Source organism: Akebia trifoliata, chromosome 9, assembly GCF_017979445.1.
Source record: "Akebia trifoliata isolate Shusen 1 chromosome 9, ASM1797944v1, whole genome shotgun sequence".
In the NCBI taxonomy this organism is placed as follows: Eukaryota; Viridiplantae; Streptophyta; class Magnoliopsida; order Ranunculales; family Lardizabalaceae; genus Akebia; species Akebia trifoliata.
The window spans coordinates 7,865,267-7,880,894 of NC_141383.1; the positions used below are offsets into that span (position 1 = coordinate 7,865,267).

Sequence of the window (15,628 nt, forward strand, 5' to 3'; positions counted from 1 at the left end):
AAAGTCAAATGGAATCATGCAATAAACTCATAAGATGTTAAGGAGATTCTAGCACAACAGACAGGTTAACCAAATTGAAGTTCCCCAAGAATTCAAGGGGTAGAAATAGCTCTAGCTGACAAAATCTCATCTCAAGACAATCTTTGACGCAAGAAAATCTTATTTCAAGAACATTTTGAGACATTCAATGTTTTACATAATTAACATCTCTAATCTCAAAAAAAAAAAAAAAAAAAAAAAAACTTTAAACAATGTTAGGGACAGAAGCAAATGGAGCAGACCCAAAGAATAAGAAAAAGCCTTACCTAGAAACACACTCCTCTTCCCCTCTTTTATACATTTAGGCTGCTTCTTCCCATAACACAAAAGATGAACAAAGAAATCAATGATCAAACAATTTCTCCCCTCCCCATTATTTTTCCCTATTTGGCTCTCCATTATTTAGGTCACTAATAGTGAAAAACATCAAATGAGGCAGCAGTTCATGAAGACCATTGGTCGGGGACTGTGAGAAAGTAGTTAGACATGGCTTTTCTGAACCTCTTCTTGTACTGCTTAGGAGAAATTACAGTTGGGGATGCATTTTTTGGGCCGCCAAGGATACCTGATGCCTTCACCCAAGTCTCCAAATGCTTATCCCATGTATATTGCCTCATATAATCAATGATCCCTAAAACTAGCTCCTTTCGCTCGTCGTCCACCCCAACCAATAATGAATAATCCATGACATCGACCGACTGTACATTAACAAATAGTCACAGATTGAAACCATTAAAATTAAATTAATAAAAAATAATGATTTGCACAACACTACAAGTATGTTTGATACACTAAGGATGTGTATGATTGCAGAGAAAAGGTTTTCTTAGGAAAATCAAGCTCCTAGGAAAATGGTCTTAAGAAATGGATTTGATCAGAAAATGTTTTGGGCATTTGAGTACACCCCATGAAAATATAAAAGAGTGAGTTTCAAAACCTGAAGACAATATCATTTCCTGGGGAGTCAGGTTGTAGAATATTCTCTCACAAAGAGAAGAAAATTGTCTTCTAAGAGTGATTTTCTAGCAAATTTTCCGTGCAATCATATGGACCCTAATATTTGGATGAGATGCGAGGAAGTTTACCGCAAGAAAGTACGTATCATTCCAAACTGCTCTCTCTAGGCTTCTCTTTGCTTTGCTACTAAGAAACATAGGGTTTGTGCGCAGTGTTTCCAACAGATTCATATCTAAGAGAACGTTGTTCTTCCCAGTTGTATCTGGATTGTAACGCGATCGTGCAGAACCCTTCAGATCATAGACCCTGGAAATATTTCTCCTGAAAAAGAGATTCTCCATCACCATAACATCCATTTTTGTTTCCCTTCCACCTTTCAAATGCTTAACAGTAACCTGCCATCAGACCAATCAACATGAAGTTTAATATTTTATCATTATTACCTTCCATAAACAACGATAGACAATGAACAGAGCCTGACCTGATAAATACCAAGGACTTTCGCAAGACACGTCGGGCTTCCTGAACTAAGAGAATCTGTCAAATATTTGAAATATTGTGGCGCAAATTCCTCAAAAGAATCCAACTCCGTCTTTGGGACTTGTTTTATAATGAATCTCTCGTCCAACGACTTTGCAAAGTACACATTACTCTTTCCACCTTGTGCATTCCATCTATTGCAACGGCTCAAAGAGCGTATGAAATCCACTTCACTAGGGCAGCATTTCTTCCTAAGAGCATCAAACTGCCTCGCAAAATAACAGGTTACAGAAAACTTCACTTTGCCCACATCCCCGAAAGAAATTCTAAAGTGAGGAGATTTCTTTGAATCAAAAAACAGGTTACCCATTGTTGATGATGCATCATCGGATCCATAGCTTCTACCAAGGATATCTTCAGAGTCCAAAGAACCAAAGGACTGCCATGCTGAAAATGTAGAAGAAGACGTAGAATGATAGCCGGACAGGTTGCTGAGGTCATCTTCTTTATTGCTGTCACTTACACTCAAGCCTCCTTCGTGCACATCAAATTTATTGCCAATCCAACCATCGTATTCCTTGGAACCAAGTGCATACGATATTACACTAGTGGGTTCATTGTCGTAAACGGGAATAACTATTTTATTATGACCAGTTTGTGGTAGTAGCAATCGAACTCCTTCACCAGCTATATGAGACACTGAGGAGATTAAATTTAATTTCTGGGTCTCCCTTGGTGAGGTTTGAGGAAAGTTCCTTCGAACTGGATCTCTGAGCATAGCTCTGTAATCTCCAGAAGCATGGAAAGACCGAAGTTTAGACAAGTGCAAAGATGAAGGCGACAATCCTCTGCGTATTCTTTCTTGGATTCTCAATGCTGAATCAAAGGAACAAACTCTCACTGGAGTCATGAGCCTTCTTCTGTAAGACAGGTTGTTATCCATCTGATTGATTAGCCCAACTGAAACAACTTCATGCCCATCCTTTGCTTGTTGTTGAATGGTACCTGTCCATGCTGAGTCTATTTTATCGGAAAGACTCGATGCAGGTGACGGGAGGCGTTCATAGGATGTCTCGTCAACTGAAACTTCCCCATCGTCATTTAATTCATGTTTGTGGTCTTCAAGACCATAGAGCTCACCTGACGGGATAATCGACTGGTCCATTTTGGTCGGTTCATTTGAAATTGGATCCAAAGATGGTAGGCTAGGCTCTTCTTGAGGTTCTAACCTTAAGTGATTGTTGGTATTTTCTGAAACGGTCTGAGACATGGAATTTTTTTCTTCAGAAGCACACCCAAGCTTGCCATCCTTAAAAAATGACTCATCTCTCCATTCTTTCAGCTTGGCATAGGTTTCAGCTTCCAACATACAGGAATCAACCTTGGACATAAAACCCACTGTTTTAAGAAGAGAGTCCAATGAATTGAGTCGACCATCCCAAATGTAGGAATCGATTAGGAGGCATCGTCTTAAGCGATTAACTTCTAAAATGTCTATTTCAGTCTGAACAGATTGGGAATCCTCAAGGCCAACTGATAGTAGCAAATCCTGTAAATGTGAAAGCAAGAAAAATCAGCTTGAACAATAGAACTTTTACTGCTTTGTACTACTAACCATCAGTGAGCCCTATGAGAAAGAATGAGACAAATTTATTATCTAGTTGGGGACTTACTTGGTATCCAGATCTCTCCTTTTTCAGCAAATCTTTCAGATCCACAATGTGATTATGAAACTCACTCGCCTCTGAATATTTGTACCCTAAAGATATACCTTTTTGTTCGATGTTGTGAAGTACATCAGATAACTCCGCATATAGGACTTCTATTCTATTGGAAAGCTGCAGAGCATAGTGACAGTCAGGGTTCGGGAACAATTTGGCAAGAGAAAGCTTCGGAAAAAGTCGGTAAAAGATCTATAAAGTCAGAAAAACATTGGATAAATTTTTTTTTTTTTAAATTATTTATTTCATATATTAAATGATAAAATAACACTTAAAAATACTAAAAATAAAAAATAATTTGTGATTTTTTTTCGAAACATTATCGATTAAATCACGTGATTTTTTGAAAAAAATCGTGATTTCATCAGCAATATTTAAAATTGTGATTACATTTTTTTCAAAAAATCACAGATTTTTGTCATTATGCTGCAAAGTAATGAAAGGTGTGTTACAGACAGAATTTCGTATAAAAGATTTCCCAGAATTATTAAAATTTTCAATACGTAGCCTCACTCCCAAAGAACTAGTTGAGTTACAGTTTTAATAACATACCTCAGTAGCCTCTCTTTTGACCCACTCCTGTGGAACTTGGATATTGAATTCAAGCATTGAAGGAGGCAAACGAACCAAAAGAATATCAATAGGGGAATAGCGGAAGAAAGCAACCATGCTCCCACATCTGTAAAAGAGAAATGATAAAGAATTGCAGAAAAAAAAAACTATTGATAAAATAAAAGAGGCCATAATCAATTTGACAGCACAAACCCATAGTAACGAAGACAATCCCTCTGCAAAGAGTGACCACAACTTGCGACACGATTAGCTGTCGTGTGATTTGAAAAGCTAAGCTCCAAGAACTTTCCAAAAGAAAGTCCCCATGCAGCATCAGACATAACCACCCTACGGTTTGCGGGTGGAACTCCGTCTATATGTGAACATTTGAGGCACCGATGCCACATCCATATCTTCCCATCACGTTCCCCGGGTAACTCCAATGAGGGAAGTCGTCTAACATTAATTGTAAGACTGCCCTGCTGGTGTGTATAGCAGTGAACATGGGCATCTGTTGGCTCCTTACAAGATTGGCAGCAAAATGTCTGCAAATATTGCAACAAAAGTTAAGAGAACTGCTATTGGCACTCCAACTTTTACTTATTACACCACAATTTCTGAAATTATTTATCACACCCCAATTAAAGATTAAAACAGCTTCCAACATTACAAAAGTTTGGTTCAAATTATAATATCAACATTACAAAATATTATAACACTCGTTCAAACAATTTCAGTAGTTGTTTACTATTAGGATTAGACTCATATAAAATTCTAAACCCAATAAATAGAAACCTAGCAAAAGAAATCGAGAGAGCTTCTATTGGAACCCCAACTTTTACTTATCCTCAACCATTCACTTATTTTCCTTATTTTAATTGGGTTGTAAAAATCAAAACTTGGGGTGTCAATAGAAGCTCTTTAAAGTTATGTTCCAATTCTCAAAACAAAAAATCTGTAACATTTGCTGGAATCATAAAGAATACCTGATCAAACAAGTCATCCCGAAGATACCTCCCAAGTGGTTTATCGAAACTTCCATAAAACTTAATGCGCAAAAGCTGAGAGCGCTCACACAATGTTCCTTTTAGAACACAACGGCTTGAAAAGGAGACCAATATACTCTGATGATTGTCAACAGTAGAGAAGCACTCACTTGAATCCTCAATTTCAACAACACTACCAGTCCTAGGCCACTCATGAGTGTCTGAAATCTGCATATGATTTCTAAATGTTCTTCCTTCATTTTCTTGAACCAAACCTTCTAACGATTCATGTTGGGAAGGAAACATGGAAAAGCTACTCCAATGATTGAAATGAGGCACTAAATCCGGATGTGATGCATCAGAGCAAGAAATTACAACTCCAGAGTCTTGAAGTTCCGAACTAATTTCCATGGTCCAATCATTTTGGTTTGGGACATCTGATGAAATACGAAAGGATGATGTGTCAGACAAGCTGCAATCACCCAAATCTTGTGCTCTATTATCTGCTCCTGTTAAGCAAACAGTAGGAACATCTGAATTACAGATCATTGAAATAGCACCATCAGGGTTCATTGGCTTTTCTGGAATGGAAACTGGGAGTTTCAAAGGCATCCTAGGCAATGATGCACCTTCATCCGCAAGGAAGGAGGTTTCTAGAGATAAATGATAGGCTGCAAACACAGCAAATTGAACAACATGTTTGACCTTCTTTAGTTCTTCCTGACACGTGCCCTTCAGAAGTACCTGAAAAAGAACAGAATGTTGAGTTGTGTAGAGATAAAGCAACCACATCAATGACATGTTTACTTCTTGAACCCAACAAAATATTTGTAATGCACACATGCATGTGTTTGTATGTATGCATACAATGTGTAGCTAAACTGTCTACGTATTTTTGTACATGCTGATCTATAAATAACTTGGAGAATTTGTCAGTGAGGAAAGCTCAGGTCAATAGGATCAAGGAGCCTCACTAATGTGGTTAAATTGCACATATGCAACCATATGAGACCTGTATATGCTATGTGCATATGCAGTCTCATAGGATGAAATAAAAAATAGATAAAAACTAGAAAAAAAAATAAGGAAAATAGGAAAAAAAGTTAAAAAGAAATAAATGAAAACATTAAAATAAGCATTGAACAATAACTTATACTACAATATTTAAAAATTCAAGTTCCATTTTGAAAAATATTTTTTCGTAATATTATATGTAGTGGGTTCCATTCCATCATTACGTATCAGCATTCCTTTTCTGTTATTCTTAAAATAACAGAAACCTCTACCCATTACACAGCCCAACAACATTATTTAACATCTTGGTTTCAAGTAGTAGCTAATCACCTTTGTACAACTATACATAGGCCAAGAATGACATGGATATGGCATTTGGACTTTATTATTAGATGTCAGACACAAGTACAGCATCCATCTTGGAGTGCCCCGATGAAATATAGTTATAATTTAAACAATCCATTTTATGATTGTTCATTTATTTACTGCATTTAAAAGATGTTAACCAAAAGATTTATGTTTTTTACATTGAGAAAACTAGAAACAAGGGATTGTAACAATAAAGGGACCAAAACTCATGAAGAAACACAGAAGCAATTCACATGGTTCATCCTGAAGTGATTCTACTGCAAGCAGAGACTTTCACCACATACAAAGAATATATATATATATATATATATATATTCTATAGTGATGGATAGAATACAGTCCCATCCCAATCCTACTAAAAACAGCATTAATACAAAAATCCGGAGACCGGGTGATGTTACATGAGTAAAATAACATCTGACTGCTGTTTTTGTTTTGAGGACTCCAACAACATTTAACCCCTTTACCAACAAAAAAGGGAAAAAAGGAAAAAAAAATAATAATAATAAATAAATATATATATATATATATATATATATATATATATATATATATATATATATATATATATATATATATATAAAGAAGCAGCTTAAGGTATTGGTATAAAATCGCAATCATAAATTATTTGGTTACACAAATGTAGTGCTTAAATTGGGTAATCCCACAGACATGAGGTTGCAACAGAATGCAAATAACTAAATAAAAAATTAAAAAAAAAATCACAAATGATAAATGAAAAGATCACATAGGATGTGGATTGCAAGCAGGTAGCAATACTTAAACGATTGAGAAGACTTAAATGGCATCAATACTTAACGCCTGATGTGTTGTATTTCATTTCAAAGTCTTGCTTGCTTAGCAAGGAAACACCATTATAATGGTACCACTCCTCTCTTGTTATTTTACTATTATACTGCATGCCATAATATAACATCCATTTCACAATTTGTAAGAGCCATTATAACACTTTTTTCCCGGATGCTGCTTTAGGGAGCTATAAGATTTGCAAAATTGACAACTTCAAATTTGAAACAACAGTTCTCTTTTATCATTTTTTAAAACAACCAAAATTCTCCCAGTTAAAATTAAAGTTTCCATAATGCTTGTTCCACACAACAACAACATCCTATTCAACATTTACTTGTACCACTTCTCTTGTATCTTTTGTTGGTCACCTCGACCAACTTCTAATATAAAAAAAAATAATAATAATTTACTTATCGAAAAAAAGTATAACATTTACTTGTGCCACACAACAAAGCAAGCTATATATGTATTCAAATTAACTACCATCTCTGGAGTAAGAGTTACAACCATTGGGAAAGAGTGCATGCCTCTTACTTATATCACACATGATACTGTTGCATTGAGGTTTATCTAACATTTTCATATACAATAATACAAAAATCATATAATTACAGTGTCAAGTAAACATTACCGTGCAGCCTAAACGCCTCGGACAACCTTCGAAAAACATCAACGTTTTAGCCAATTTCTTGTTGGGTTGATGGGCAATAGCAGTTTCTTCCAGGACTCTCTCTAGTCGGAAGATTTCACAGTGACCCAATCGTGCTGAAGAAAGATTATCAATTGATGGAACAATAAGAGCACCAGTACACCTGGCTATACGCTCCAATAGCGGCCTCTTAACATTCAAGACTAAAGAGATTTCCTTTGCTAGCAGATATTCTTGGGCATATGATGATACACTTTTTTCAACTAACAGAACATTTGGCCGATGGGCTTCTATCTTTGAAACAATCCTTTTGAGATGATCAATTTCCTGTTTCAAATAACTTCAGAGTTCAATTATTCAATCCCAAACGTAGTGTCAAAGTCAGGGTTCGAGATTAATTTGGCTAGAGAAAGCTTCAGAAAAAGTCAAGAAAAGTCTATAAAATCTGAAAAACATTGGATAAGATAAAAATAAAACTAATTTTTTTAAGTATGAAATATATACATACATCTATATATATGTGTGTGTGTGTGTGTGTGTGTGTGTGTGTGTTTTATATATTAAGTGATAAAATAACACTTAAAAAATACTAAAAATAAAATTATTCTGTGATTTTTTCAAAATGACATTGATTAAATCATGATTTAATCGTGATTTTTTCAAAAGCTTCGCGTTCTTTTTGAAAAAACCATGATTTAATCAACAACTATTAAAATCTGATTTAATCACGATTTTTTCAAAAATCGAAGATTTTTGTCACTATGATCCCGCGTGCAAATCTAACTGTAGAAGTTTAAAAGTATAAAACACATGAAATAACCTGCTGGAGTAACGTATCAAAAGATGCCAACAGATTTGAAGCTCTCTGGTACTCAAGTGCTCCTCCCAAAAGAAGTAATCTTGGGTTTTTGTATTGTGTAGTCATGCGCTTGTGTTTTATATTCTTTGTACAAACTACTCCCTTAATAAGGGTACTGTAGAAACCAAAAATTCCCCAGTTAGTGCTGTAAGATACACTAGTAAAAGAAGAAAAATTCCATCTTAGAGAAATTTATATTATCTTACGCTACCTTTCACATGGACTTCCTGACACTATACATTTAACCTTTACGTAATCCCCAGGATCCATACTGCCCCCTCTACTTGTATCTGGTTTTACGAAATTTGCGGCTTGCCATGCAACTGAGGTAACTATGTCAAGCCAACCTTCCCCATCTTTCTCATTTCCAGTATAAATTCCCTCCCCTTGCAATAACTGTAATACAAGAGCCCTAAAATGCCCATGAACCACAGCTCTAAGAGGCTCCTTGTGTTCCTCATTTGGCTTATCTTTGACTGGGAATGTATCAGTATTAATGCTACAAGATGAGAACATCATGCTTGAGTCTCCAACATCATCATCTTCATCATCATACTCAAAGAAATTGCTTTCCATCTCATCTTCTTCATCGTCAGGTGGTGGAGGAAACCAAATACGACCATTGTTTTCAAAATCCAATGGCTGTTGTGCCTTTTCACATTGGTCCCGAAATATTAAAAGATCATCAGAGCAATCATCAGTGTTTTCTAGATCCTCAGACTCCAACTCAGACCTTCGTAAAACGGCCATTGTTTCTTGACCAAGACGAGCATCATTTTGAGATAATGGACTCCCTTCTTGGTCCTGCTGTACAGAGTACCCAGCTCTATTAGGAGTACTAGTCATCCTACATGGGCTGTCTAAAGGGCTTGAACTCGCTGACTTGAAACTGTAAAACCAATGTCTAGCGCTAATACTACTGGAATCTATATCAGATATATCTCCACAGTATTCACTTGATGGACTTAAAAAATGCTTCCCTGAATCCTCTGCATCCTCGTCGCTCCTACATTGAGGGCCAAATTAAGAATGACACATTAATCAAGAAAATCAAACAAGTTCATGTAGAGCAAGTGAATATGGCAATGTAAACTAAAGAACATATACATGGGTATGGGCATGGCATGGTCCAAAATATTGTTTCGTTTCAGAATGTATCAACCAATACGTATCATGATTGGCCGAGACTGAAACAAAACACTGAATGTTTCATAATGGGTATATGATGAACCCATATGATGATGAACGATTCCCCTAATTTATTGTTAAATTTGATAAACTGTGACTGACTTGTTCACTTGGTTGGCTAGGAAAAGAAAAAAAACAGAACTGGGTATCAGTATATATCAAAATGTATTGGTCACGACAGTATCAGTTTTTATCTTGTCCTATACATTACTTCAAGATGAGATTTTAAACAAAACAAATTTCAGCGAGAGACCTTTTGCGGAAAAAGAGTTCTTAGCAGGCCTTGATTGTAGTTTCAAGCAGACCATCTACATACATATATTATGAATATGATCTCAAAAGACAAACAGACTGACCTGCTAGAAGAGTGGTGAAAAGAAACCGGAGATGGGTGACCACTGCTGCCAGCCATTACATGGGGTGGAGAATTATATAGCTGAAATTCAAGAAAGCGGGCAAATTGATCACTTGGTAGTGCCCGTTCCGAACATAATTGAGGAGAAGGATCAATTCTCTCATCGTACCCTATCCCGGCTTCATGCTCATTATTATCCTGAAAGCAAAATTTGCAGAACTTGATACGTTCCTCATCCTCGGCCGTGCTTCTTCTCCCATCCGATGCAACAACAATAGGAGTAGGTGTTTCCTGCATACATTTCTCACACAAAACCCGTCCACAGCCCTGGCAACGACACTTCATGCTAACCTCTGTGAATTGTGCCCGACACTCACTACACATCCTAGAACTATTATCAGGTATCCAAAATTCTCGTGAAAAATCAGATATCGAATCGTTTCCTCTACAACGGATCCAAGATCTAGCCTTTTCTAACAGATCGAAAAGTGATCGATCAGGTATTCCCATAAAGAGGAACTGCTCTCAAACATAACAAGCTGTCCCTTCTTCTTCTTCTAAAAGTATTTTCAATTTTTTTTTTTTTTGAAAACAAAAAAGATTGGTAAAAGAGGAGAAAAACAAAAAAGTATACAGATTGTCAATTTCAGAGGCTAAAAACAAACTAAGGAACCTAACCCACTATGAAAAAAATAACGGTGGGCGTCTTCAAAGGAATCACAGATGAAGATTGAAGTACTCTTTGAGATATTATTATATTATTGTAAGTGAAACAAAGCAGAAATCTCTCCAGAGAATCAGAAAAAATCTCTAGAAAGATTGTAGTCAACAACAAGGGCAACAATAATCAAACGAAATCCATACCATTTACAGTAAAAATTACTGATAAAATAACACAGATTTCTAAATTTTCACCAACCACCACACGACCAACAACAACAGACAGATGAAAAGAAATGAAAAAAAAACCCTAATGAAGAATCACTAACCGATCCCTGATTCGTCAAGAATGCATGGGAAGAACGATTTGAGCATTAATAGAAAAAGAAACACTAGATCTAAAGAATTCTACAAAAGAAAATATGATTTAAAAAATCAACAACAACAAATGATTTTGATTCAATCGAGTTCAGAAACCCGAAATCAGAATTAGAAGAAAATACTTATCTGATGGGAAGAATAAGAATGAGAAGCAAAAGAAGGAGAAGATGTTCAAAGAAGGTTCCTTTTCTCTCGGTATTGGCTCGCATCTCGAACACCACCATAGCGTTTCTACTACTATTCTGCTTTTTTCCCATATTTGCCCGCAAAGCTTTCATTCCTTTCGACCCTTCACCAATATTAAAATACTCTCTCTCTCTCAGCGTCAGCTATCAGTCAGCACCAGTGTAAAGTAGAGATAGCCCACGAGGATGGAATATTTCAGTCTTAAATAGTGAAAAGACCAAATTACCCTTGATCATGACAAATTTGTTTCTAACTCTTTGATGGTCAATTTTTACTTTAACAAGGGTAAAGTGATCCTCTTAAATTCAAAGAGGGATGCCCCATGCCACAATCTCTGACAAAGGGTGTTTTGAGAAATATTTGTTGACTGTGGTCTTCTTTGATAAACTAACAAGAAATAACAAACAAACCCTTCCTCCAACCTTTTTTCGAAAACCCTTGATTTGATCCTCTCGATTTTAAAAATAGTCAAAATAGCCTGACTTAGTTAGTAAGATTTCAAATCTTACTAAGGGTTTCGAGTTCACATCATGGAATCCAAAAACATGATACAAGCTGATGAAATTCTAATAACTTTGAAAAAATATTTTAATAAAATATTATTTTTTATTATTGAATTTTAATTTTAAATTTTAACAATTTTGGGAGTTCGTCAACCATTGACTTTCAACAACTTGGATCAATTTATTTATTTATTTTTTAATTTTTATATTTTGATTTTTTGTTTTTCATAAAATCTAGAAAGATATTGTATTAGATAGCCAATTTAATTCATGTGGGCAAGATAAATTACTTAATTTAATGCTCACTATAATTTCATAAGAAGTTACCCCAACATTTTAGTGAATATTTGAGATACCCTTATTTTTACAAAGTCGTAATTATTTTAAGATAAATTACTTGAAGAATCCTAAGAAATGGATTTCTTTATAAATACCCCTAATTATTGGGCTGTAACTTAATAATTCAATTAGTAAACTCTTTTTTTTCTTTTTAAATGCCCCCTCATTCCCATTTCAATAGATGATTCAAATTATCGATTCAATGGTCCAAATAATTGAGATTGACCACTGATCCAATCATCAAGATTGGCTTTTACAATCATTTAGATCTCGACGATTGAACACCAATAATTGAGATTGATGAATCAAATGGTCAAGAACAATTTTTTAAATAGTTGATCACAACAATTGAACGGTCAATCTCAATGTTTTAAATTGAAGATCTCATTGAATGTTTGATAAAGGTGACGGGCATTAAGAAAGAAAGATTTTACTAATTGGATTTTTAAGTTACCCCCTAAAATTTAGGCATTTAGAACCAAGTCCCTACCACAAGTCCATTAAGTAATTTTTCCTCTATTCTATTTACAGTGATCTTCTTTTGGAGTCAAATTAAAACCCCAACATATCCTTATATCTTCACAGATTTGCAAAATCTTTGATATTGGTGAAAATTTTACAATTATTATGGGCACAATTTGATTAAATGCTCTTAATTTTCCAATTGTTGTTATTTTCTAAATCAATGAAAAGAAAATAAATGATCATTTTATTTTAAATGACTTTGCCAAATAAATCAAGGCTCGGAGATCATAATATCTTATATACAGAGTTCAAACTTCTATATATATAGGGGACGGATCATGGGACATACGAAATAACATATGTAAAAACAATGTAATAATAATAATTTTTCAAAATATGAGTTAGAAGTTTTAGATAAAGCTGATTTTTTGTGAGGATAATCTCTATGATGAGAAGATCATCTAAAAATAAAAATAAAAAAAAATCAGTCCAATCTAAAACTTCTAACCCATCAAAAGTGATTTAGAATGTGGACCGTCGATGTTTTACCATTAATTTGTAAACTACTTTTGAAGGACTTAGAAGTTTTAGATTGAACTAGTTTTTTGTAAGGATAATCTTCTCATCATAGAAGCCATCCTCACAAAAAATCAGTTCAATCCAAAACTTATAACCTATATTTTGAAAAACCATTGTTTTTACATATGTCCCATGATCCGGCCATATATATATATGGAAAAGGTTGCATGGTCCAAACGACCAGGCAAGGCCTAAACCGCATGAATGAAAATGTGACATATGATTTTAATTAACTTGAGATTAATCGTGGTTAGCGAGATAAATTGTAAAAAATAACCGTGTTATTATTCTATCTCATTGTAACTAATTCCTAAAAGAATAGGAAGAGAGAAATAGCTACTTCCTGTGTGAGAAATGAAGTGTAAGTCTAGTCTTACTAATTTAGTAAGATTTTAAATCTTACTAATTTTGTTGAGATCACCTTGTAGAATCCAAAAACATAATCAGATGCAATAGGGATGTAGAAGTTAAAATTCTATGAACTTAAAAGTTAAAAAACAAAAGTTATTTTTCAACATTTAAATTTAAATTTTAGGAGTTAATAGTCATTCAATTTCAAAACTATGAATCAAGCCCCAAAAAGTTATTTCTTAATTATTATTTTGTATTTACCGTCCTCTTCAACTTTAACTCTATCAACTTCAACCTCCAAACTACAAGATAAGAGATAATTATTAGGGATCTTAGTAGGTGATTGAATTTGGGATAGAAAGATCAATTGCTTGATCTGCAAAGGATAAAAACATTGTTGAAGTGGTTGGAGGCTTTTAGGCCACTTTTATTTGTCTAAAAGAGTAGACTGGGCAAGGGAGGAAATTCATCAGTTTGAAAACATGGCCGAGGTATCTTAAATATTAACCAAAAAGTCCAAGGGTGCATCTAAATTACCTTTTTTGACAAAATCAATGGTTTTTGACAACTATTGAAAGATGAGAAGTTATTTCCCATTTATTTTTATTAGTCTTTCTTAGAAGACTATGATCAATGCATATGTCATCAGTTTGAAAAAGAATCGTGATAATCTAACTATCCCACGTGGCAAAACTCAATTGACTCTCCTGACATGACAAGTTTGACAATCATAGATTTGTATGTCTCAGGATATAAAATTGCACTTTTCTAAAAAAAAGTGCATCTCAAGAGGATCATGTATCCCAAGATGTACAAATCTATGATTCCCAAATTTATCACGTCATGAGAGTCGATTGAGTATGCCAGTTGGGGTAGTCAGATTATTATAACTCTTTGAAAATACAATAAGGTATCTGAAAATATTTATCAAAATTTAGAGGGTACATCTAAATTTATCAACAAAAAAAAAAAAAATTTGCCCTCCACCATTACTTGTCAATTTTGTGCAATAAGGGCAAAAATGTCATCTAAAATTGAAACGGGGTTGCCCCCAACACTGACCAAAGAATAATTAAGAGAGAGAAAGGAGATTACGTTTGGTTTGGTCTTTGTTTGATGAGTGGGCACAATCTGCCAAGGTTTGCCGAAAGAGTGGAAAAGAGTGGAGGGGCTGTTTTTCTATTTTTTGATCTTTGAATTTCTCTCTATATTGTTTGGGACTTTTTAGTTTAAGAGCTTTTTTTTTTTTTTTTGGTTTAATTATGCTTTCTCATCCCTGAGTCACCCCTCCCCCACTAAGGATGGAAAAGTGTGTCATATCCTATACCCATTTTAGTCGCTAAGGGATAAGACCATTGAGAGCCGCCCTTACATTCCATAATCAATCATGAGTCATCTACATGTCATGGTCCCATTAAATGGATCATGAGATGTTATTTATTTTTATTTTTTTGAACTTTTACATCATAGCATCTAAAGACTAGGTTTATAATTCATGGATATATTACAACGACTTGGGTGGGTAGGCATTTCAACACCTAAGTCGGTAGGCGTGTCTGCTATTATGGTGGTGGGAGCATATAATAAAGGCTAATTTATCAAAAACATGTGCTGAAAACTAATTTTAATTTCCAAATTATTACCTTATTTATCCAATGGAAACATTGAAAAGTAATGGTTTAATTCTCATACACAATTATCAAAATTGTAAGTTAAGGTATTAGATGGTGGTTGAATTAATTGTCGTATTTTCATATGATATAATTTTCTTTATTTTTATTTAAAATTAATAAAAATAAATAACATATACAATTTGATGTCGATTAGGAGCTTTGTAAATCGTATATTATTTAAAAATAAACATGATCTAAATGATTGGGACCTTTGTCAAAAGAAAATTCAAAAATCACACATTCTATCAAATTCTTAAAGAACAATTTGTCAACACTGTAATAACTCCAGCTGTTAACATTGTTGGTATGTTACTCGAGCTTTGTATTTTAATAGTGGTTTAATATTATTTGGAATTATGGTATAAAGGTATAAAAAATGTCGCAAATAAGATTTAAAAAGAATGTCGATAATTAAGAGTGTGTTTTAATCTTTAATGGAGGTGTTATAAATAATTTAAGAAATTGGGGTGTAATGAGTAAAAGTTTGGGCGCCAATAGCAACTCTCATTTTC

The 15,628-nt window shown here is 34.4% G+C and overlaps 1 protein-coding gene across 2 annotated transcripts; it reads right to left on the reverse strand.

Moving 5' to 3' along the window:
• Positions 1–278: 278 nt before the first annotated feature.
• On the reverse strand, positions 279–11,349 carry FAB1C (FORMS APLOID AND BINUCLEATE CELLS 1C). Of its 2 annotated transcripts, XM_086454060.1 has the most exons (11): positions 9,981–11,347; positions 8,648–9,442; positions 8,398–8,551; positions 7,560–7,904; positions 4,736–5,479; positions 3,963–4,294; positions 3,750–3,876; positions 3,150–3,314; positions 1,478–3,025; positions 1,125–1,391; positions 279–737 (listed from the first exon to the last, which is right to left on the reverse strand). In XM_086454060.1, the coding sequence occupies exons 1-11, from the start codon at positions 10,487–10,489 to the stop codon at positions 483–485; spliced, it is 5,241 nt and encodes a 1,746-aa protein (XP_086310186.1). In that variant the 5' UTR covers positions 10,490–11,347; the 3' UTR covers positions 279–482. The 2 variants fall into 2 exon arrangements, with proteins under 2 accessions (XP_086310186.1, XP_086310187.1); XM_086454061.1 differs by lacking the exons at positions 279–737; positions 1,125–1,391 and having other exon boundaries at positions 1,603–1,741; positions 1,843–3,025; positions 9,981–11,349.
• Between the last annotated feature and the right edge of the window lie 4,279 nt (positions 11,350–15,628).